This window comes from Rhipicephalus microplus, chromosome X (genome assembly GCF_043290135.1).
Source record: "Rhipicephalus microplus isolate Deutch F79 chromosome X, USDA_Rmic, whole genome shotgun sequence".
In the NCBI taxonomy this organism is placed as follows: domain Eukaryota; kingdom Metazoa; phylum Arthropoda; class Arachnida; order Ixodida; family Ixodidae; genus Rhipicephalus; species Rhipicephalus microplus.
The window spans coordinates 220127946-220150482 of NC_134710.1; the positions used below are offsets into that span (position 1 = coordinate 220127946).

Consider the following 22537-nt stretch of genomic DNA (forward strand, 5'->3'; position numbering starts at 1 on the left):
TTCCTTTTTTCCAAGTCAGCAATTCAACATTTCTCTTTCTAATCAGCTATAGTAGTGTTGTATACAGGGGCGGCGCCAGGGGGGGGCAAGGGTGGGCTGGAGCCCCCCCAAAATTCTCGCCTGCCCCCCCTATGCCCACCCAAGTGCCCGGAAGCATATATTGAAAACCTAGTAGGAGCCGAGCTAGCTTGCCCCCCCAGAGGAACTCACTTTTCGTGGTTGCCCCCCCAGTAAAAACATCCTGGCGCCGCCCCTGGTTGTATACTTCAAAATCTTTTTGTCCAGTCAGCAATAGTTGGTGCTTTTGAAATAAAGTCATATTTCATTCATTTTGTAAGCTTTGCGTGAATAAAACTTCTCACAAATGGAATAAATTTTCTTGTCCCTTCGAGTTCCATTCAAGAGGAGTCCACTGTAACGGCAGAATTAATTGTAATACAGTGCTCAGAGTAGTCCCTGCGCCAATTCATCGCCTCACTTTCATCATCATTATCATCAAACTAACTACTGTATTTACTCGCATAATCTTCGCACTTTTTTTGCCAGAAAACCGATGCAAAGTTGGAAGGTGCAAAAATTACGCAAGGAAAACTTTCCACAAAAACGCAGAGAGCGAAAAAGAAAACAAAGTGGCCGCAAATCGGGATTCTCGCACCAGCAACTTACAGCAAGCTTTAAGAAGTACTAATTAGAACTTACCTCAACAATAAAAGCAGAGGTTCAACACAAGGCAAGATTTATTTGAGACACAAAAAGTGGAAGCAAATAGTCAAGAATTAGAATACCATACGCGAAGCTTGTTGGCGTTGCGGGCGTAGCGGCAGCGATCGGCGCTCAACAGGAGCCCTCAAAAGGGAAGCGTAAGACGTCAGTATTGGGCTGATGGCTATTGCGGAAGATTCTATTTAATGATGGCTAAACTGCGAAAGATTCTATTTAACAGAATCTTCCGCAGTTTCTTTCTGAAGAAATAAAGTTTACCATCAATCCCAGTTTTAGGCACACGGCAGGCCCAACGCGTCTTGGTGGCTTTCAGCTGCCGTCACCAGTAGCGAACACAAAACTCGTAGGCTTTGAAGGGCCTACCGGCGGCCCTGTTGCCGTTGTTTAGCGCATGATCTATCACTTGCAACTTGAAGCAGCCGTTTGGCTTCAGTATCGCCCCATAACGTGCCAAGATTCCCGACACAACATACAAAACACGCCGCATCGCGCACTGGCCACTTCGGCTTGGCTTGGCTTGGCTTGGATTGAACCTCTGTGCAATAGTACGCTTGATGCTTAAGAGATGGCGCCAGATGGCGCACCCTATCATCATCAATGGCTTTACTTCCGAGATGTATCATCATCAGTGGTGTATCATCATCAGTGGCTCTATTTCCGAGCCGTGCAGACGTGTTTTCGCGCGGTCCGCCTGTTCGGCGGATTCAAGGTCGTGCACAGTTGTGCAAGGTCAGTTGGTGCAGCAGTGCGCAACGAGAGATAAGTTTCTGTTAATTTCTTTCTTTTTTTGTAACCATTATTATTTTTTCTCTCCTAATCAATAATTAGCGTTGCGAGTATTGTAGGTGGGGGACACGGGCAACGTTGTAGTGACGTTGACCACGTGAACGGGCTAGGCGGCTGTTTTGAAGAAGGTCGGGGCGCCCGGTTAGTTGTTAAAGAGCTAGAGCCGAATACGAAGGGGACCTAATGAGAGGCTACTAGCGAAATTGAACACATATGTGTGCGGTGTAGGCGGCAGCTTCAAACAGTTGTTGAGGTAGGAGAGTTAACGAAGGCGGCTGGATAGCGAGATTAGGGTTGAAAGTAGGCCTGTCGTGCACTCGGTCCGATGGTCGGGCAGGCGATGGCTAAGGAGGCTAGGAAAACCATGAGCGAGAGTGAGCTGGTGCAGTGCAAAGAATGCAAGCGCTGGTGCTACTTAGATGAGACAGCATTCACGAGTTTGGCCGATGCGCAGAAGGCGAGCTTCGTATGCAAGCTGTGCGAGGCACTGAAGGCGGCCGTGCAGCGCATGGAGGCTAGCATCAAGGGGCTTCAGGGGGAGCTTAGGGTGGAACGGGAGCGAAGCATAGGACTCCAAAAAGAGCTCGGAGTGTCGCGTGAGCGAGAGGAGGCTACCGCCAGCCTATTAGAGCAAATGAAGGACGACCTTCGAAAAGAACGGCAAGGGCGGACCGAGCTAGAGCAGCGGGTAAAGGAGCTAATGGCGCTTTGCCCCGGCACCGAGCGGTGCGAGACGGAAGGTGTGGATAGTGGAGAAGGCGACAGGCGGGAAGGAACAGGCGAGAAGGGAGGTCAGGGGGCCGCAGTGTCTGGCCACAGCACGGAGGCTCCGAGAACATACAGCTCGGTAGCGCAGCAGTCTTCAAGCAGGGCAGAAAAACAGGACAGACGGCAGAGAGAGAAACAGGTGAAGCCAACAGGGGCGCCATCACACCATCACAAACAGGAAGCCAGAGATTGGAGCGCAGAAGGGTCCTAGTGATGGGGGACTCTAACGTGGCCAGGGTTAGGGATGGCGTCTTCAACACAGTGAAGGAAGATGGGAGAGTCAGGGTGGAGGCACAGTCAGGGAAGAGCATAGTGAATGCACTGGCCAAAGCTCAGGAGGTTGTAGAATACATCATGGAGGGCAATAATCTAGTCATTATTCATGCTGGGCTCAATGATGTGTTGAAGGGCAAGGATCAGAACCTCCAGAGAAAGTTGGAGGATGGGATGTGTAAGCTCCGAAAAGCCTCTGGGAGTGTGCATGTGACCATATGCACAGTCCCAGAGGTCTGGGGGCAGCCTCTGGGACTGTGCATGTGTGTGATCAAGGGTTTAAGCCGGCAACTCGGATACAGCTAATGAAAGTTAACCAAGACGTGTACGAGCCCGGCGCTCGCCCCTTTGCACAGGATGGCATTCACTACAGTGGAGCGACGGGCAGGAGGGTCGGTAACAGAATGGGTCGCCAAGCCATAGCTTTTTTAGGGGGACCCAGAGCCCTGAGGACAACAGAGTAGCCAAAGACGGACCTAAAGGGGCACAAGTATTCAAGCCACACGAAGTCCGTGGGAGAAGAAATCGACGTAAGCACAAGGGCCGAGCGAAGTCAGATGTAGGCTATATTAACATGCAGGGTGGCAGGAATAGGTTAAAGTGGAAAGAGATAGAAGAGCAGTTGAGGCAGGAGGAGCTGATAGTACATGGGGTTGTGGAGATACATCTTCGGGACCTGGAGCAACCACCCTGCAATCCGGACTACCCTGCAATCCGGAATATTGCAATAGAAGATTAGATTAGATTTGTGGGGTTTAACGTCCCAAAACCACCATATGATTGTGAGAGACGCCGTAGTGGAGGGCTCCGGAAATTTCGACCACCTGAGGTTCTTTAACGTGCACCCAAATCTGAGTACACGGGCCTACAACATTTCCGCCTCCATCGGAAATGCAGCCGCCGCAGCCGGGATTCGAACCCGCGACCTGCGGGTCAGCAGCCGAGTACCTTAGCCACTAGACCACCGCGGCGGGGCAGAATATTGCAATAGAACACAAGGCAGCAAAAAGGGGGGTGCAATTGGTGCATTTATACATAAGGAGCATGGGTTGGCAAAGAGTCAAGCAGGGATGCAAGGAACATTTATGGCTAAAAGGGAAAGTGGCATGGCAAATGACACTCCTTGGTTTCGTGTATTTGTGGACGGGAGCAAAGGCTAGAGACGAAAACTAGACAATGGTAGAGTGAATATCAAATGACATTCAGGAGTTAGGAGGAGAGAGTGAGATAATTATACTAGGAGATATGAATGCGCACATAGAAGATATAGATGGGTATACTGACTTAACAGGCAAAATGATCATGGATATGTGTGAAAGGCATGATTTGATCATTTGCAACAGTATTGAGAAGTGTGAAGGGCAAATAACATAGGAGGTAGGAAGGCTGCAGTCAACGATAGATTACACACTGTTGTCACATAGGATGTATGATAAGCTCAGGGGAATGCACATAGATGAAGGTGGCTACTGTTTTTCAGTAGCTTTGTGTATTCTAACTTGCTGTATAACTTGTTCGCTTTTTTCGCTATGCTCCCTTTTTGTGCCCCTCCTGCTTGGTCTACGGACTGCAGTATGTAATAAATAAAATAAATAAAATAAATAAGTCTGGGTAGCGATCACAAACGTATCAAGCTAAGTTTTGGAAGAGCAGCGAAAGTGGGAAGGAGACAAGATGAGCAACTACAGGAAAATTTTCATTCAGAAAGGCAAATAGAAATTGCTACTAAACAAATTGAGAAAGTAATCACTGAAGATAATAAAACTGTGTGGACGTACACAAATCTAACTAGACTGGGCTAGAGCTTGCTAAAGTATGTGACAAGTCACCCCAAAAAAAGAAGACACAAGCCAAGAGTTGGTGGGATGAGGAAGTTAATAGAGCCATAGCAAAACGTCAGGAAGCCTCTAGGGAACACAGACATGCTAAGCAATGGGGTGAACCGACAGATGATGTTGAAAGAAAATGGGAAATCTTTCTAAGCTCTAGAAGGGAAGCATCCCTCCTGATCAATGAAAAGATTAAAAGAAAGGGTGCTCAGTGGCTGGCAGAAGTACATAAAAAGGACAGAAAGGCAGCTGCGAAATTTTGGAACCATCTAAACTCCCTAAGAAATGAAACAAACTTAGAGCAGAGGTTTATAACTACAGCTTAAGGTCCTAGGCTAGAAGGGGATGAAGCTATTGAATATAGAAGAACAAGGATGACAGAAAAATTTCAACAAAGAAGTACTTTATGCACCACAATAGACAAGGACGAATCAAGTGGTGCAATGGCTCCATTTTCACAACGAGAATGGGAAAGGGCTGAGAAAAGGGTTCCTAGTAGCACATCAACAGGCCCAGATGGCATTCCAATTAGGCTGATAAAGACATTAGGTCCGAAGTCTAAGCAGGCTCTGAGAGAGGCAGTGAGCAAAATAATAATCGATGGTGAAGTTCCCGATGGATGGAAACTTAGCAGGATGAGCATGATCTATAAAGGAAAGGGGGACAAAGCTGACATAAACAACTACCGTCCCATAACAGTTACATCAGTGGTCTACAGGCTGGCGATGCAGATTATAAAGGAAAGACTGCAGGCATGGATAGAGGATGAGGGGGTGCTGGGAGAACTGAAGAATGGGTTTCGGAAACACAGGAGGCTGGAAGACAACCTGTTCTCACTGACGCAGTGCATCGAAATAGCAGAAAAGGAACTCAGGCCCCTGTGGCAAGCATTTTTGGATATCAAGGGAGCGTACGATAGCGTGGTCCAAGAGGACTTGTGGGGAATACTAGACACATTGGGTGTGGAAGATGGAGTCGCTAATATTTTAAAGGGAATCTATAAAAGTAACAAAGTAGTTATAAAGTGGGAAAAACAGGTATCCAAGCCCACAGAGGTGAAACGGGGACTTAGGCAGGGGTGTCCACTGTCACCCTTGTTATTCATGATGTACCTACAAGGATTAGAGGCAAAATTAGAGGGAAGTGGACTTGGCTTCAACCTCTCTTTAGTCAAACAAGGAAAACTCATTGAGCAGGCACTACCAGCATTAATGTACGCAGATGATATAGTGCTAATGGCCGAGAACAAGGAAGATTTGCAGAGATTATTATTGTTACGTTAAGTTTTATTCGCGCAAGGGCATCTAAGGCCAAAGAGCGCCAGCACAAGTGTTGTTTCATTTCGGTTATTAGTTTAAAAATTAAAACAAATAATGTGTAGCAAATATCTATGAACCATTTAAAACACGGTGCATTTAAAAATAATGTCACTTTGTTAAAAAACCTTCATCTCGTTGGCTGAAGTCTGTGATTACAAATTAGTGTGCAAGGCCCAAGACCGTCGCAGCTGAAGTCCTTGCCTGAGCAACAACTACGAAGGCTCAGACATACTTTTCATGCACCAGGCAATACCTCACACTTGAGGTGCAGCCTGGTGGCTAGGATGGAATGATATCATTGTTAAAAATTTGACTTTCCCAAGATAATGAAGAAGTCTCTTAAGGTCAACCACTGCATCAAGTGATAAAAACAGCGCTAAATGAAGTGGGATATGATATCGATAGAGCTCCCTAAGTGGGTCAGTCGTGCTTGGTGAAGCACAGGACATTGTATGAGGACATGCAAAACGGTTAGACTCTTTCCACAGTGTATACATGTAGGTGGATCAGTGCCTGTCAAAAGGTGTTTATGTGTGGCATAAGTGTGGCCTATTCTGAGCCGTGTTAGAGTGACTTCAGCGAACCTGTTGAGTTTTTGTGGGATAACTTTTCTCAGTTGGGGTTTTACAAGGTGGAGTTTGTTGTCGACTTCTCTGTCCCATTCAGCTTGCCAGTGGTTGCGAAGACCTCTACGTACAACAGGTTTTAGATCTACACCCGGAACAGAGGTTATATCTATGGTTTGCCGACCAGCGGCTTCTCGTGCATTCTTGTCCACTATTTCATTGCCCGCAATTCCAGAATGACATGGAACCCAGCAAATAACAATCGAAAGTTTTAGATCGTAGGCTGCATAGATTTCGTTAAGGAGCTTGTTGAAAGTAGGGTTCTTGCTGTACTTGCCACAAGACAAGCCCTGATAACACTTAAAGAATCTGTGTACACTATAGACTTTTGTATTTTGTGTTGTTTAATGTGTTGTATAGTAAGCAGGATACCATAGGCTTCCGCTGTGAAAATGCTGGTATGAGTATGCATGGTTCTGGTGTCCGAGAACTTTTGTCCATAGGCTGCACAAGATACAGATGTTTGAGACTTTGAGCCATCAGAGAAGAACGCGGTTGAACGATATTTGTGTTCAAGGGCAAAGAAATGTTGCTCAATAAGTGCACTTGGACAATTTTCCTTTATGATGTCTTTAAAAGACCAGTCACAAGTGACTGGACACTGCTGGCAGGGAGGGATGTGTTCGACATGGTCACTTTCCTCTAAGTCATTGAAAAAAATTGCAAGTTCTTCTACTGCAGGTCTTATTGCCAAGGGAAACGGTGGGGCGATAGAAGGACGGTTTTGATATAACTGAGTAGTAGACACATCATTCATAAGTGTTTTGCATGGGTGCTGCTTTAGAGACATGATTCTAACTGCATAGTTGACTCCTAGATACGTGCACTGATGGTCCAGTGGCCACTGATCTGAATGTGCATAAAGACTGTGAATAGGGCTGGTACGGAAGGCACCAAGTGCCAGCCGGACACCTAAGTAGTATACAGGGTCCAACATTTTGATTGCTGTCCTTGAAGCTGACTGATATACTATGCATCAATAGTCTATGCGTGACAGAACCAGGCTTCGAAACAGAGATATGAGACAGTGCCTGTCTGTCCCCCACGACTGATGCAATAAAATCTTTAAAAGGTTCATGGTCTTGAGACATTTTAACTTCAGCTGTTTTATGTGCTGGATTAAGGTGAGTTTGGAATAAAAAATTACACCGAGGAATTTCTGTTCTTTCGCGATGACTATGTTTTGTCCATTCATTAGTATGCAGGGGTCAGGATGTACACCTCGTCGTCTCGAGAAAAGCACACTAGTAGTCTTGTCAGTGTTAAACTTAAAACCATTCTCGTCAGCCCATTTTGCAAGTCTGTTAGCACCTAACTGTATCTGGCGTTCGCATACAGTCAAGTTACACGATTTGAAACTAATTTGAATGTCGTCCACGTATAGAGAGTATGATATCGCAGGTGGAATAACAGAGCGAAGAGAGTTCATTTTAACTATAAATAGTGTGCAGCTTAATATTCCTCCCTGCGGCACTCCATTTTCTTGAAGAAATGTGCGCGATAACACAGTACCTATTCTTACACGAAACTTCCTTTCAGACAGGTAATCTTTTAAGATGGTAATCAACCTGCCACATATTCCGAAAGACAGTAGATCTTGCAGGATTCCGTATCGCCAGGCAGTATCATATGCCTTCTCAAGATCAAAGAAAACAGACAGACAGTATTGATTGTGTACAAACACGTCACGTATATACGACTCGAGGAGGACAAGATTGTCGGTTGTGGATCTAGCTGTACGGAAACCAGACTGGCACGGGTCCAATTTGCCGTTGTATTCCAAGTAATAGACCAAGCGGCAGTTAATCCTTTTTTCAAACACTGAGTGGGCAGCTTGTGAGGATGATAGGCCTGTAACTATTTACCGAAGAGGGATCTTTGCCCTGTTTAAGGATTGGTAGTACTATTGCCTCTTTCCAAGCAGACGGTATTTTGCCGGTATTGAAAATCTTGTTGTAAAGTACTAAAGGCAGATCATGGTTTCATCAGGGAGATTTCTGATCATTTCATAGGTAATTGTATCAGGACCAGGAGCAGAACTTCCACAGGAACCAAGGGCAAGCTTCAGTTCATATAGTGTTAGTGGTTTATTGTATCCGTCTGATACAGGCTTGTTCCGGCACAGAGGCACACTTTCAGCTATGCTTTTGTGGCGTAAGAACTTAGTGGTATAATTTTCTGAGCTGGACATTTTCTCGAAGTGTTCGCCAAGAGCGTTTGCCTGTTCTTGTATTGTATCACCGCAGTCATTCACCAAAGGGAAGGGATTAGGGCCTTGTCCTTTAAGTTTATGCACCCTATTATAAACCTTGCTGGCATCTGTGTAGGAGTTTATTGAGGATATATAGTGCGTCCAGCTTTCCCGTTTGGCTATACGGCGAACACCCCTGCCATTCGCTTTGCAACTTTTAAAGGTTATCAAGTTTTCTGCTGTTGGGTAGCGAGAAAAAGTCCTCCATGCTTTGTTTTGCCGTTTTTTAGCAATTTCACACTCCCGATTCCACCATGGCTTTGTGTTAACCTTATCATTCCTGGACTGCGGTATGCATTTTTTTGCACAAGTAAGAACATATTCAGAAATATAGTTGGCCATCTCTTCTACTTCCAAATGGTCTGCCTCTTTGAGGTGTAGTGTACATAGCTCTCTGAATTTCACCCAGTTTGCAACATGAAAGTTCCACTTTTCAGGATAAGACGGCCGGTCATCCCGTTGTTTTATTACTAAAAGAGTTGGAAAATGGTCACTTCCATATGGATTATTAATAACTTTCCAATCTAAGTAAGGTAGGAGTGACGGTGACCCAATGGCTAAATCTATGCATGAATATGTATTGTGTGTGGTACTGAAGTATGCTGGCCCTGCCTTATTGAGCAGACAGGCTCCAGATGCGAGAAGAAAGTTTTCTATGACACGACCTCTCGCATCACATTTGGTATCACCCCATAGCAAACTGTGAGCATTAAAATCTCCAATTAACACATATGGTTCTGGGAGCTGATCAATAAGCTTTTCGAACTCCGTTTTATTGAACGGTTCGTCAGGGGCTATGTAGATCGAGCAGATAGATATAGGATGGTTGAATAGAATAGCGCGAACAGCCACAACCTCAAGAGAGCTTTGTAGCTGTGATGGCATGCTACTCTTCTTTGTGCAATGATGGCCACATCTCCGGAAGAGAAATTGCCACCATTTCGATCTTTACGAAAAACCACATATTGATTTAAGAAATTCACATGAGTGGACTTTAAATGAGTTTCTTGAACACAGCACACTTTTGGCTGATAGTCATTAAGCAAGTCTTTGATATCATCTAGGTTATTAAATAGGCCTCTGGCATTCCACTGTAGTATTTGTGTGTCCATTTTAGATGTGTTTTGTGCTGTGTGCTCTAGGATGGAAAGTTAGCTCACGGACCCTTTCCAGGGGCCGTGACACGAGATTTTTCTTTTTTGGATCGGTCGACGAAGTCGCGCCAATCCTTAGGCGCTTGCTCCGCCCTCACGCTCGGAGTTGTGTCCATTGCCTCTTGCAAGGCACTGGACAAGCGCTCTTGCGAGCGCTGCATTTGTTTTGAGGGCCTCGCCTCAAAAGACGAGGCCTTCGCGGCCCCCAGCCCGAAGGTTGGTGGGTCCTTCTTAGATGGCGGAGCAGCACTGGCTGCAACCGCCGAGGGGGCGGATGGTGTCACCGCCGGCTCGCTACGCGTGTGCCAGACAGCCGCCGGGAGCCGTCGTGGCGCTGCCCCCTGTCGCTCCACTTCGGCAAAGCTAGTTTCTGGTAGGCAGGACACCTGCCTTCGTGCCTCCCTAAATGAAATGTTTTGTTTTACTTTAACTGTGATAATTTCCATTTCTTTTTTCCAGCATGGGCATGACCGTGAGTATGCGGCATGCTCCCCATTACAGTTCGCACGGTGAAGAGAGTTTTCACAGGCATCAGATGTGTGTTGTTCAGCACTGCAGTTCGCGCAAGTTAGGCGGCCTCGGCAGTTCTGCGAACTGTGCCCGAACCACTGGCATTTGAAACATCGTAGAGGGTTTGGTATATATGGCCTCACTCGAAGCTTGATGTACCCAGCCTCAACGGAGTCTGGCAGTACACTTGAATTAAATGTAAGTATTAGCTGCTTAGTCTGGACTTCTTTGCCATCACGTCTCATCCTAATTCGTTTTACATTGATGACATTCTGTTCACTGAAACCCTCCAGAAGTTCAGCCTTTGTCAGCCCTAACAGGTCATCATCTGAAACAACACCACGGGTGGTGTTCATGGTTCGGTGTGGGGTTACTATGATTTTGGTATCTCCGAATTTCACTAGATTAGACAATTTATCATATTGTTTCTGGTCGCGGAGCTCCAACAGGAGGTCACCACTTGCCATTCTCGATGCTTTATATCCTGGGCCAAAGATTTCTGTCAAAGACTTCGAAACAAGAAAAGGTGAAAGTGTTCGCACTGGTTTGCCGGGTGTGTCAGCGTGGATAACGTGGAATCGGGGAAAGGATACTCTCTGGTGACCAAAAAACTGGAAGACTTCATCGGCGCGCCCTCTTTTCTGAGGGTGATTCAGGGAGTGGGGGGAAGGAACTAGCCATATGAAAAGGTTTATTTGCGGCAGCGGCGCCAGCCACCTACCATGAAGTCCTACAAGGGGACGCTGCAGGGTCTGTAAGCACAGGCCCTGCAGACGCCAGCTGTACACCACCACTATAACCGAATATGGTGTATCCAAGGTAGGATAGCCACACAGGGTTAACCCTTGCCGCCAGGAAACACGGAAGTCAACGGAAGAGAGTAGAGGACAGGAAAGATTTAAAGTAAGAGAAAAGACAAAGATGTGAGGTGCAGACAGGAAAAGGCGATTACCGATTCCCCCCGGGCGGCTCAATCCAGGGGTGCCGTCTACGTGAAGCCGGGGCCAAAGGGGTGTGTTGCCGCCACTGGGGGGCCTCGAAGGTCCAATCACCCAGCATTGGCTCAACCCCCAGGATCCCCCTTTCCCCGGGCACGGCAAAGCCACGCACGGCTAGGCGTGGGAGGGAGTCGAAACCCCCCGTTAGCTCGGGTCCGTGGTGTCGCTACACACCAAACGCCTGCTTCCGCAGGCGCCCCTGCGGGGAGATTTGCAGAGATTGATGGACATTTGCGGTAATGAGGGATATAGGTTAGGTTTTACATTCAGTAAGAAAAAATCAGCAGTCATGATTTTTAATGATAACGAAGGTAGTGAGCTTAGAATACAGGAGGTCACGCTAGAGATAACAGATAAATACAAATATTTGGCCGTATGGATAAGCAAGGGGACCGAGTACCTAAGGGAACACGAAATATACGTGACGACTGAAGGTTACAGAAATGCAGCAGTGATGAAAAATAGGGCACTGTGGAATTACAATACGTATGATGTTGTGAGAGGAATATGGAAAGGGGTCATGAATCCTAGGCTGACGTTCGGCAATGCGGTCTTGTGCATAAGATCAGAAGTTCAAGCAAGATTAGAAATAAGCAACATGGAATAGATAGGCTTGCTTTAGGAGCTCACGGGAATACACCAAATCAGGGAGTACAAGGTGATATGGGATGGACATCATATGAGGGCAGGGAAGCTAGCAGCAAGATAAAACTTGAGAAGCGATTGAGAGAAATGGGGGAGGAGTGTTGGGCTAGGAAGGTTTTCAGCTACTTGTACATGAAGAATGTCGATACAAAATGGAGGAAGCGAACCAGGAAATTGACTGGTAAATACTTAGAAAACAGCAGGTGGCCAAACCAAAGAGATCTATCGGTTAAGAAGAAAGTGAAGGAAACGGAGACTAACATGTGGAGAATCGGCATGATTAAGAAGTCCACACTAGAGATCTACCGAACTTTTAAGCAGGAAATTGCCAAGGAAAGGATCTATGATAATACTCGGGGTAGTTCTTTACTGTTTGAGGCCAGGACGAGTATTGCGAACCAAGACATATCAGGCCAAATACGAAGGGGTAGACACAGCATGCATGCATGCATGCATGCATCCATCCATTTGTCCGTCCGTCCGTCCGTCCATCCGTCCATCCGTCCGTCCATCCATCAGTCCATCCGTCCATCCATCCATCCATCCATCCATCCATCCATCCATCCATCCATCCATCCATCCATCCATCCATCCATCCTCGCACTCGCATAATCCTCGCGAGTGCGAGGATTATGCGAGTAAATACGGTACACCCACTGCAGGGCAAAGGCCTCTCCCATGTTCCGCCAACCACCTTAGTCATGTGCTTTCTGCTGCCACACTATACCTGCAAACTTCTGAATTTTATCTGCCCACCTAATTTTCCATCTCCCTCTTATGCATTTGCATTCTCCTGTAATCCAGTCATTTACCCTTGATGACTAGCAGTTATTTTGCCGACGCGCTATGTGCCCGGCCCATGTGCATTTCTTCTTCTTGATTTCAACTCTAATATCCTTGACCCCAGTGTGTTCCTTGCCCCACTTTGCTCTCATCTCTTAAGATTATACTCATCATTTTCTTTTCCATTATTCGCTGCATCGTCCTCAATTTAAGTCGAACCTTCTTTGTAAGCCTCTAGGTTTACCAGTAAGATGCAGCTGTGACATACCTTCCTCTTGAGGAACAGTGGTATACTGCCATTCATGATTTTAGAATGCTTGTTGAACGTGCTCCACCCCATCCTTATTCTTCTAGTTATTTCACTATCATTTTAGTGTTCCTTAAAGGGACGCTAAAGAGAAAAACAATTTTTCACGTACAGTCGAACCCCTTTATAAGAGACACTGATATACGAGATAAATGGGTATAAGAGACCCCAGTTTGCCTACAGGAAAATACGGGTGGATAAAAAAATGCATACGTGGTGCCCTGGTTATAAAAGACATCTCACATGAAAAACAAAAATTGGTGCCCGGAGCATACCTCTTATAAAGGGGTTTAACAGTATTTGTAAAGTGCAATTTCCCAGTCTCAAAAACCCCACTCTTACGGTTAGACGACGCTTGATAAGCAAGAAAACATGCAAAAAGAAAATGCAGGTGGAGATGTCAGCTTGTGGTCTTCGAACCAAACAATGTAACATCATATATTTTGCCAGCACCTACTGGGTCTTACTAGTTTCTAACTGGAGAAAACAAAGTACGTTGTCATCTGTGGGCGCCATAGGCTTATCATAAAATTTCATCGAGCCCAGGTCAAAGGAAGAATAAATTTTTAATTTTGTGACATCATGTGCAGATATTTCAGCAGCAAATTTCGAAATGAAACTTCAACCTTGATTTTCCTTCCTAATAATAAACTTATGATACTGAAATTTGTAAAATTACATTCAAGCAATTTGAACCAAGTCACTGTTTCACTTTAGTGTCCCTTTTAACGTACAACAGCTTGCAAAACAGTTACTGCTCAGGCATGAGCAAGTATGTTTTCCACTAATTTTTTTTTTCCTCTGACCACTAATCCTTGCCTTTCCTTCCTTTTGCTGCTTCCTTTCTCTCTGCATACAAAGAAACTTACAATGACATATGACAATCCTGCAGTGTTTTTAAAAACCTTTCTGCTGCTCCTGCACATTTGCTAGAATGTGGAGGGGTAACCATGCTTCGAGCGAGGAAAGCTATACGACAACAAACAACAGGTTTTGTAGGACGACATTTTTCGCTAGGAGGGCACTCAATATTTTGCTAAGTGTCAACGTTACTAATTAGATTTTAGAGACATATATATGCCTTTAAATTTCTTTCGGGTATCCATGATAATATTGTAGGTAATGGAAACAGGGCACCTAGTACAGTCGAGCCCGCTTATAACGAACTTGAATGTAAAGTAGCATCCGTTCTCTGTATCCTGAAGTTTGTAGGAAATGAAACACCGTTTATAAAAATTTGCAACCGTTTATAAAAATTTACAAGTGAGAACACATAACTTTTTTTTTGCAAGAAAGTCTGAAATGTATGTGTTTCGAAGAGCAGACATAATTAGGGTGGTCTCGAGTTTAATTAATGTAGCTGCATGCTCTTCGCTGAGGCCCTTGGCATATATATACAAGCTGCCTGAAGTTATTAATAGAGCCAATTGCTACAGGCACGCTTGTGGGCACTGGCTCCAAACTTTCGTTATCGTCATCATCAGACTCCTCCAAATCACTCTTGCCGCGCAATTTATTCACAATGCCCTCATTCGTACCAGTTTTGCAGTGTCGGTATCATCAGCAGCCGCAATGAAATCATCCCAGCAAATGTCCCACCCTCTCATGTCGAAGTTGACGACTCACTGCTGCAAATTGCCGCTGAAGTGGTCCTGTTCAAAAGCTCCAGGCTTGGCATCGAGTGGGACGTCGGCCTCACAAAAAGCACGCAGATTATTCCCAAGCCAAGCGGTTGCACTCCCCAAGTTGTGTTGAGCGGCGAAAAAAGCACGAAAGGCCTCCCGTTAACCACCCTGACCACACACGCAAACCAAAAGCACAAAAGATGCGCACGTGCCATATACAAGCCAGGACGCATAGAACAGCTCTGGGCCAGTTTTTAACCAGAGCCAGCATGGCCGGCGTCAAAGAGCGGTGGAGACTGACAAAAGAGCTGCAATAGAGGCATATGGCTGGAAGAGACCTTGAAAACCGAAATACAAGGAAAGAAGGCAGGTCAGGTAGCTTGCTTGAAAGGTTCATAAAAAGCTAAACTGATGTGCCGGAAAACTTCGGAGAGTGGCCTGTGTGCGCATAGGTCAAATAATCGCATTGTGGCACCAGCGCGCTTGGCACAACCCCACCAATTTCGATTGTTCGCGATTCGTTCCATGCAACAACTGTTTTTACGCTTCCGCATATATGTGGAGGGCGTGCTAAGCGGAGTGCGAAGCGAGCGAGAGGAGTCCCTAAACACTGAATGAATTCTGAATCACCAACATCGGTGGGGTAGGGCAAGCGTATGCACTTGAACGATAGAACACTGATCCAGACAAGACACAGACAGTCAGGTACAGTCGGCAGCCAACAACGTTGCCAGATGGTCTGGTCAACTCTAGCCTGGTGACCACAACAATAATATAACAAGACCAGCTATCAAAAACTGAGGAGAGACTAATGAGCCAGCCAGTCTTCGAAAGACTGATGACAGTGTGAAAACACGGGCCTCGTCTGGCGATGCAGGGTGCTCAGAGTAGCCGATGCTTATTATAGGTCAAAAGTGGTGTCCCAAGAAGTCACCAGAGCATGTTGTCAGTGCGATTTTGTGCCACTGAAATAATGTATATTTCCAGGGTCATGCGAATATCCTTCGTTTTAAGCGAAAGTTTGCTTCAAGTGGGGCCGTCACAGGCGGGCTTGACTGTATACATTCAATAAAAGATTTGAAGAACTAGATATACAGGCATTTTCGTAAACCTTGTTAAAAAAAAAACATGCTAACAACTATGTAATGTACTGCGACAGCACCCAACCTTTTTTGCTGATAACTACGTTAATCTAGATATGGATGCCTGTCCTGTTGAAGCAGCAAAAACCAGGGTGGTTGCCAATGACATGCTTCGAGGCACCGAATTGAGGAAAGCATATCTAATATTAAATTGTAAAAAAATGGCGCACACTAACACCTACTCATTATCACTGAACCCCGCAAACGACTCTTCTATTTCGGTGGTAAATAGGAGCCTAGAAGGTGAACGCTGAGGATGGATATAGGAGAAAATAAGAGGTGAACGATGAGAATCAGCGGCATTTGCCGCTATCCTCACCGCTGAACATTGTCAATGTTGGGATCCAAACTGCAGCTGAAAAACATCGTGCACTTTGGCATTATCTGCATTAACATTTTCTCCAACCCCATGGGACCATAACAAAGTATCTAATATTCCCGTTATTGCCACTAATATTCTTGTAACAGTTGCCACGGGGGTGGACATTTAAGCTGATGCTGCACTTTCGAGTTTGAGGGGTGGGTGCTCAAGATATAACTTTCAGATTTCTGAAATTTTGGAAACGTTAATAGTGGGTGCTTGGGCAAAACTGGGTGCTTCTACAGTACTTCACCGTTGGCATTGAGGACACCATTTTGCCAATGTGCTGCTTTAACAGCTTCAACAAGAGTTCCTGAAGTTTTCTATTTGAGCATACCTATACCAAAATGAGATTTGCAAATGCAAATTTTGCCACATATTAAAACTATGGTGACCTTTTTATTCCCCATAGCCACAGGCTGCACAATGTCTTGTGCTTAACGCTTCACATTTGCATTTTATTTATTTTTTCTTTCTATCTTCCAGAAGAACTCTCGCAGAGGTGCAATGTGCTTTTGACAAAATTGGTGCTGTCATTACTAGTGGTATACCTCTCAACCTGGCAACAGAAAAATTCCTAAAACCCCCGAGCGGAGAAGGGAAGCAAGGGGGAGAGGTTACCGATTTTTATATTAATTTTAGGTGTGATCGATTTGCCTTTTGCGACCAGTATAATCATGTTTTGCCGCCATAAGTCATATCGAGGCGCTGAATTATTTTCACCCATTTCTGCCACTAAAAGACAAAAAGAAAAAAAAAATCGCTAAAAACAGGTGGGGGGTCCCAAACGCAAGCGCAAACATTGTTCTTGCGGTCTCGTAATGGCTTACAGTAACGGAACACACGAGGGTAGCGTTTCCCACTAGGGTAGGGTTTCCCACTAAGGTAAGGGTCTCAAAGAGGGAACGCAAATGGTTCCGAAATTTCGAATCATGAAAACAGCTATAGCAAAAAATCCATTCCGTCAAAACAACATGCGTATGTCTTCACACGTGAATGCATGGGATGGCGCAGGTAGGCTGCCAGGAAAGCATGGGTGAAAGCGTTGGCTTTGCCCGCTACTAGATTCTTAGGACAGGAATACCAAAACGCCTCTAGCATTTTTTTTACATCTTTACCACCTTTAATCTACCGCTGCGTCAGCCACGTGTCCTCGGAGCTTGAAAATCGCTATCGCATCACCGTGACGGCTGCAACAAATGGTAGTTATGTTTTCAATCCACGTGCCTTCAAGACTAAGTCATTTTATGCTATCTATGATCACAACTGCCGGGGTTTCATCCAACAGAGTTTGCAGAAAGCAGCGGTGCTTTGAGTGGTCGAGCGTTGGCCGCGCGCACATTTTCGGAGTTCGGTCAGTAACGTTGTCGCCATACATGATCGTATCAAACTACTGCAGTTTCATCTACAGCAGTTGTGGCAACGACAACCACACACACTGTAGAAGATAGTGCGTGCGCTGGTCGCACACGTTCTTCCAAAGTTCAAGCACGCTGCTCTCGATCGGCCTTCATGCGACGGTTTCGGTATTATTGGCCCAATGGAATGGACACATGAATTTGGCTGGAAAATTTCACAAATTTGTATCTGCCATGGATTCACATAACTGACACTCTATTGTACATTTAGATGAATGCCTCTTAATTTCGTTTATAAGAAAATGCGGTGAGCTCTCAAAAAGCCTGGAACGAACTGACCTGCACTTTTGTCAATGTGGCCACGTCTCGCACACAAATTTTGATTTCCGGGAGATTTTTATGGCAACCGTACAAACGGAAAATACCATTGAACTCCGAGAGTCTCTGGGACATTGCGAAGACTTGGCTGGTACGTGATGATAGCACCAATACATATTGTTCTCTCCTGGTGGCGGAATATAGCACAATGCGGTTTTTGTGGCCTCCGCGATTGGCTACGGCAATGCACCGTACCCAATCGCAGAGGCCACACTATTTTACTTATTTTATTTTTTATTATCAGAAACGATACATTCTTCATAAAATTTCAGGCAAGATTCGTAAAATCATGAGCACGGTCAAAATTTGTATATTTTACGGGAAAATCCAAAGAGTAGGCAGGTATGCCAATGGCCCCATTTGCACAATTTTTTGCACTTACATTTGACAGTTGTACGTTACTTTCTTTATTAAAAGCCTGCTACACTAGAAAGAAAAAGTCTTACCCTGTTACAACAGTTTGCTGGGATGTTTGGAAAAGGGGATTTCCAAGAGCTTCAAGGCGCACTGACTGAATTCTACCACGTCCACAGTGGGGGCAGCTTTCCTTCGAATTTCCATTCTGCTGACACTGGCTGTGCCAGAGATGCCCTTCAGTGCACTGCACGAAATCGCCCTGCAAAGCAACAATGCATCCAGTATATACACACTCCTAGCACGGCTAGGCCAAAATAATTTACACACCCGACTCTGAAAGGACAGTAATGTGTGAACATTGAAGGCTCGATAAAACATATCTATACAGCTTGGAATATCCTTTCTTTAATACCCAATAATATATCGTAGAAAAGGTAGCCTATATCTTGAATTTCTTGAATTACGCGCGAATAACAAGCACGAAGAGTTAACTGCAACTGAAGCGAGAATCGGGAGTGCTACCATGTTGCGGAAATCGCCACTATCTTTTCAAGGCGACAAGAGAGCTTTTCTTCTGGTTTTCCAGAAAACTGCGGCACGATGGCGACAAATAGCAAATCCTGTCGTGGTCACTCGAAAATTGCGTGCTTATGGTTGGGCCTTAATGTTTCGAACTTGCAGGAAGTGACCATGGGTTGGCGCATGCAGTTTCATGGCATTCACTCACTGTGTTTGTCAGCTTCAATGTCGCTACACTCGCACTGTTCGTGAACCCTACTGTGGTGAATAGATAATTAAAAAAACACTGGGGACTTTGCTGCACACAGATAGAAAGAAAAACAATAGGGCGCGCAGCAGCGAGCGAGGGGGTAAGAGGAGGACCGAGCCTAGGTGGCCGAGGGTATAGGCATAATAATAAAAAATCGAAGAAATTTAACAGGCAAGGAGGTGCCTGATGTCGATTAGCGGGACTGCAGCAGATACATTTAGGGAGGGCGTTTATTATGCAAGTGCAAGTGCGTTCATTACACGAGTAAATTTGATATTATATATATATATATATATATATATATATATATATATATATAAGGGAAAGAAGTGTATATCTAAGGGCTCGTTTTTCCGTGTTTTAACACAATATTAATGAGATCTAAAAGACAGTAATGCCAAGGAATGTACAGGGGAAGATATTAGAATCAATGGAATGTAAATAAGAAGAAAGAAAAGTGGATGAAAAAATAACCAGCCGTGAGCAGGAATCGAACCTACGACCTTCGAATAACGCGTTCGATGCTCTAACCACTGAGCTACCACAGCGGCCTTCCCTCCATCCACTTTTTTGGGTTTATATGTGAATTTAGAAGTAGGAGTGACAGTCAGCGCCATCTATAAGCCAAGCGACGAGTGTGAAACCGCTGTGGTAGCTCAGTGGTTAGAGCATCGAACGCGTTATTCGAAGATCGTAGGTTCGATTCCTGCTCACGGCTGGTTATTTTTTCATTCACTTTTCTTTCTTCTTATTTACATTCCATTGATTCTAATAACTTCCCCTGTACATTCCTTGGCATTACTGTCTGTTAGATCTCAATAATATTGTGTTAAAACACCGAAAAACGAGCCCTTAGATATACACTTCTTTCCCTTATTTCATTAAACGAGGGTCTCGTACTGGCAGACTTGGTGTCTTTAGGTTGTATACGAGGGACTATTAATCAGCTGCCCGCTCATAACAAATTCACGTGCTACGTGACGCCAAACATGCGCATAACAGAGTGTTTTCACACTCGTCGCTTGGCTTATAGATGGCGCTGACTGTCACTCCTACTTCTAAATTCACATATAAACCCAAACAAAGTGGATGGAGGGAAGGCCGCTGTGGTAGCTCCGTGGTTAGAGCATCGAACGCGTTATTCGAAGGTCGTAGATTTGATTCCTGGTCACGGCTGGTTATTTTTTCATCCACTTTTCTTTCTTCTTATTTACATTCCATTGATTCCAATAACTTCCCCTGTACATTCCTTGGCATTACTGTCTGTTAGATCTCAATAATATTGTGTTAAAACACCGAAAAACGAGCCCTTAGATATACACTTCTTTCCCTTATTTCATTAAACGAGGGTCTCGTACTGGCAGACTTGGTGTCTTTAGGTTGTATACGAGGGACTATTAATCAGCTGCCCGCTCATAACAAATTCACGTGCTACGTGACGCCAAACATGCGCATAACAGAGTGTTTTCACACTCGTCGCTTGGCTTATAGATGGCGCTGACTGTCACTCCTACTTCTAAATTCACATATAAACCCAAACAAAGTGGATGGAGGGAAGGCCGCTGTGGTAGCTCCGTGGTTAGAGCATCGAACGCGTTATTCGAAGGTCGTAGATTTGATTCCTGCTCACGGCTGGTTATTTTTTCATCCACTTTTCTTTCTTCTTATTTACATTCCATTGATTCCAATAACTTCCCCTGTACATTCCTTGGCATTACTGTCTGTTAGATCTCATATATATATATATATATATATATATATATATATATATATATATATATATATATATATGGTGTGTTAGCTAACTTGGCCCAAGATTTTTTTTTTTAAAGCCTGTGTTTTGCAAACGTTCTACCTGCTATATATTAGTGCTAGTCGCGTGTACTTACAAGCTGTATTTTTTTCATGACTAGGTGCTAATTAATTGATCCTTTATTCAGCCAACTTTTTTATTTTTACTCAAATCAGTAAAATATTGACATCATGTTGTAGCTTGCATCAAATAAACTCAAAATCAAGCATTTGCTCTTGGCTGAAATTTGCTTGGTTGTTTTGTTCCAAGAAAAAAAAATGCCGCCATATCCACGAAGTGAATGATGATGAGTGGGCGAAGCTCCGGAGGTAAACCTGGTAAACCATGAATCCTCCGTACATTTTGCCCACTCGATTTTATTGCAACGCTCCCCCTAGCGTACGTCGCCGCACTATATCGAACGATGACACGCGCCATATGTGGCATCATTCCTATTTTATAACACCTTGCATCTTTCATAATCAACAACACGTACCGCCGTCTAGTTTATAACATCTTGCATCTTTTGGACGGACGGACGGACGGACGGACGGATATGGCTGTACCCTTTAGATCGGGCGGTGGCTAGCGTAATACTTAGAACTGAACGAGAGGTGGCTACATACAGGGGATGCACAGCCCACGCCTTAAGGAGCTTCGCTCCTAAAAAAACCAAGGCATGTTCAAGAAAAAAAACCAAGGCAGGGAAAACACATGAACTATGAAATAGGCATGGGCTCGCGCACGACTCTTCAGCACTCCATCTACAGACAGAGGGCTGAAGAAATTAGTATATCTTGTAAAGACACTTGTGATTACCATGCTAGTGAACATTAAATAACCACAGAAGATTAACAAAAGCAACACACCATCAGAATAACTTTCTATCTCTGACAGCAAGACCTTTTTGGAGGGAGAAATTCCCAAGCGAACAAAATTACTTCAAGGAATGAAGCACCCGTTATATTGTGCTTGAAAGATGTGATTAAGCCTCGCAGGGGTGCAACAGTCGAAATAAAATTTGGAGAAATTTTCAGGGCAGCAAAATGTTACTTTTGGAGCTGTAAATCAAAATTTGGAGCAGTATCAAAAAGAAGGCTTGCATTTAGAAAAAAGATAAGTACAAACCATTCAAAGTCCCCTAAATTGTGCAGAGTGAATATGAGCACTGCTAATTTCTTTAAAAAGTAGTATTTTGAGTCACCTCACTCAGAAAACAATGATAAAGTTCACATAAGCATTCGCCATGTCACTCAAATCTTTTGACAGACTCTGAGGATTCAGATGTGAATCAGCCAAGTTGATGACCTTAGGGTGGCTTCAAATGTGAATCAGCCAAGTTGATGACCTTAGGGTGGCAAAAAAGAAAAAAAAATAGCCCACACTTGTTTTTTTAGGGCTGCACAAATGCTTTACAATGCTCCAAATAATTGCCAGCAACTATTTTAGACGTCAGTAATCATACTAGTACTCACAATTATGTTGTGTATACACACACGAGTAACTGAACAAACTGTGCTGTGTCCCTTAATTTATGCTAACAGCCCCTTCTGCATCTTTAAACGCTTTCCCAAAGGACACCGATGTACTGCAGCAAAGATGGCCTAAGCAGCGCACTGTATGGGTTAGAACAAGGCCAACAAATTTTCGAACTGCTACAGCATCCTCCACTTTTTTTCTTTCTTTTTTTTTCCACGATAGAGTTAGGTAGGTGCAGGGTACAACTTTTCGCTTCGCTTGTAAGGCGCATTTGGCTAGATAAGGTAACATCGGCATGCGCTCG

At 44.6% G+C, this 22537-nt stretch overlaps 1 protein-coding gene across 5 annotated transcripts in view; it reads right to left on the reverse strand.

Annotated features, from left to right (window-relative positions):
• LOC119187730 (histone-lysine N-methyltransferase EHMT1-like) overlaps positions 1 to 22537 on the reverse strand; it is a 284030-nt gene that overhangs the window by 218258 nt on the left and 43235 nt on the right. For all 5 annotated transcript variants that reach the window (XM_075878680.1, XM_075878676.1, XM_075878679.1 and 2 more), the window contains one exon: positions 18283 to 18452. In XM_075878680.1, the coding sequence (XP_075734795.1) occupies positions 18283 to 18452 (170 nt within the window). The remainder of the gene's footprint in view (positions 1 to 18282; positions 18453 to 22537) is intronic.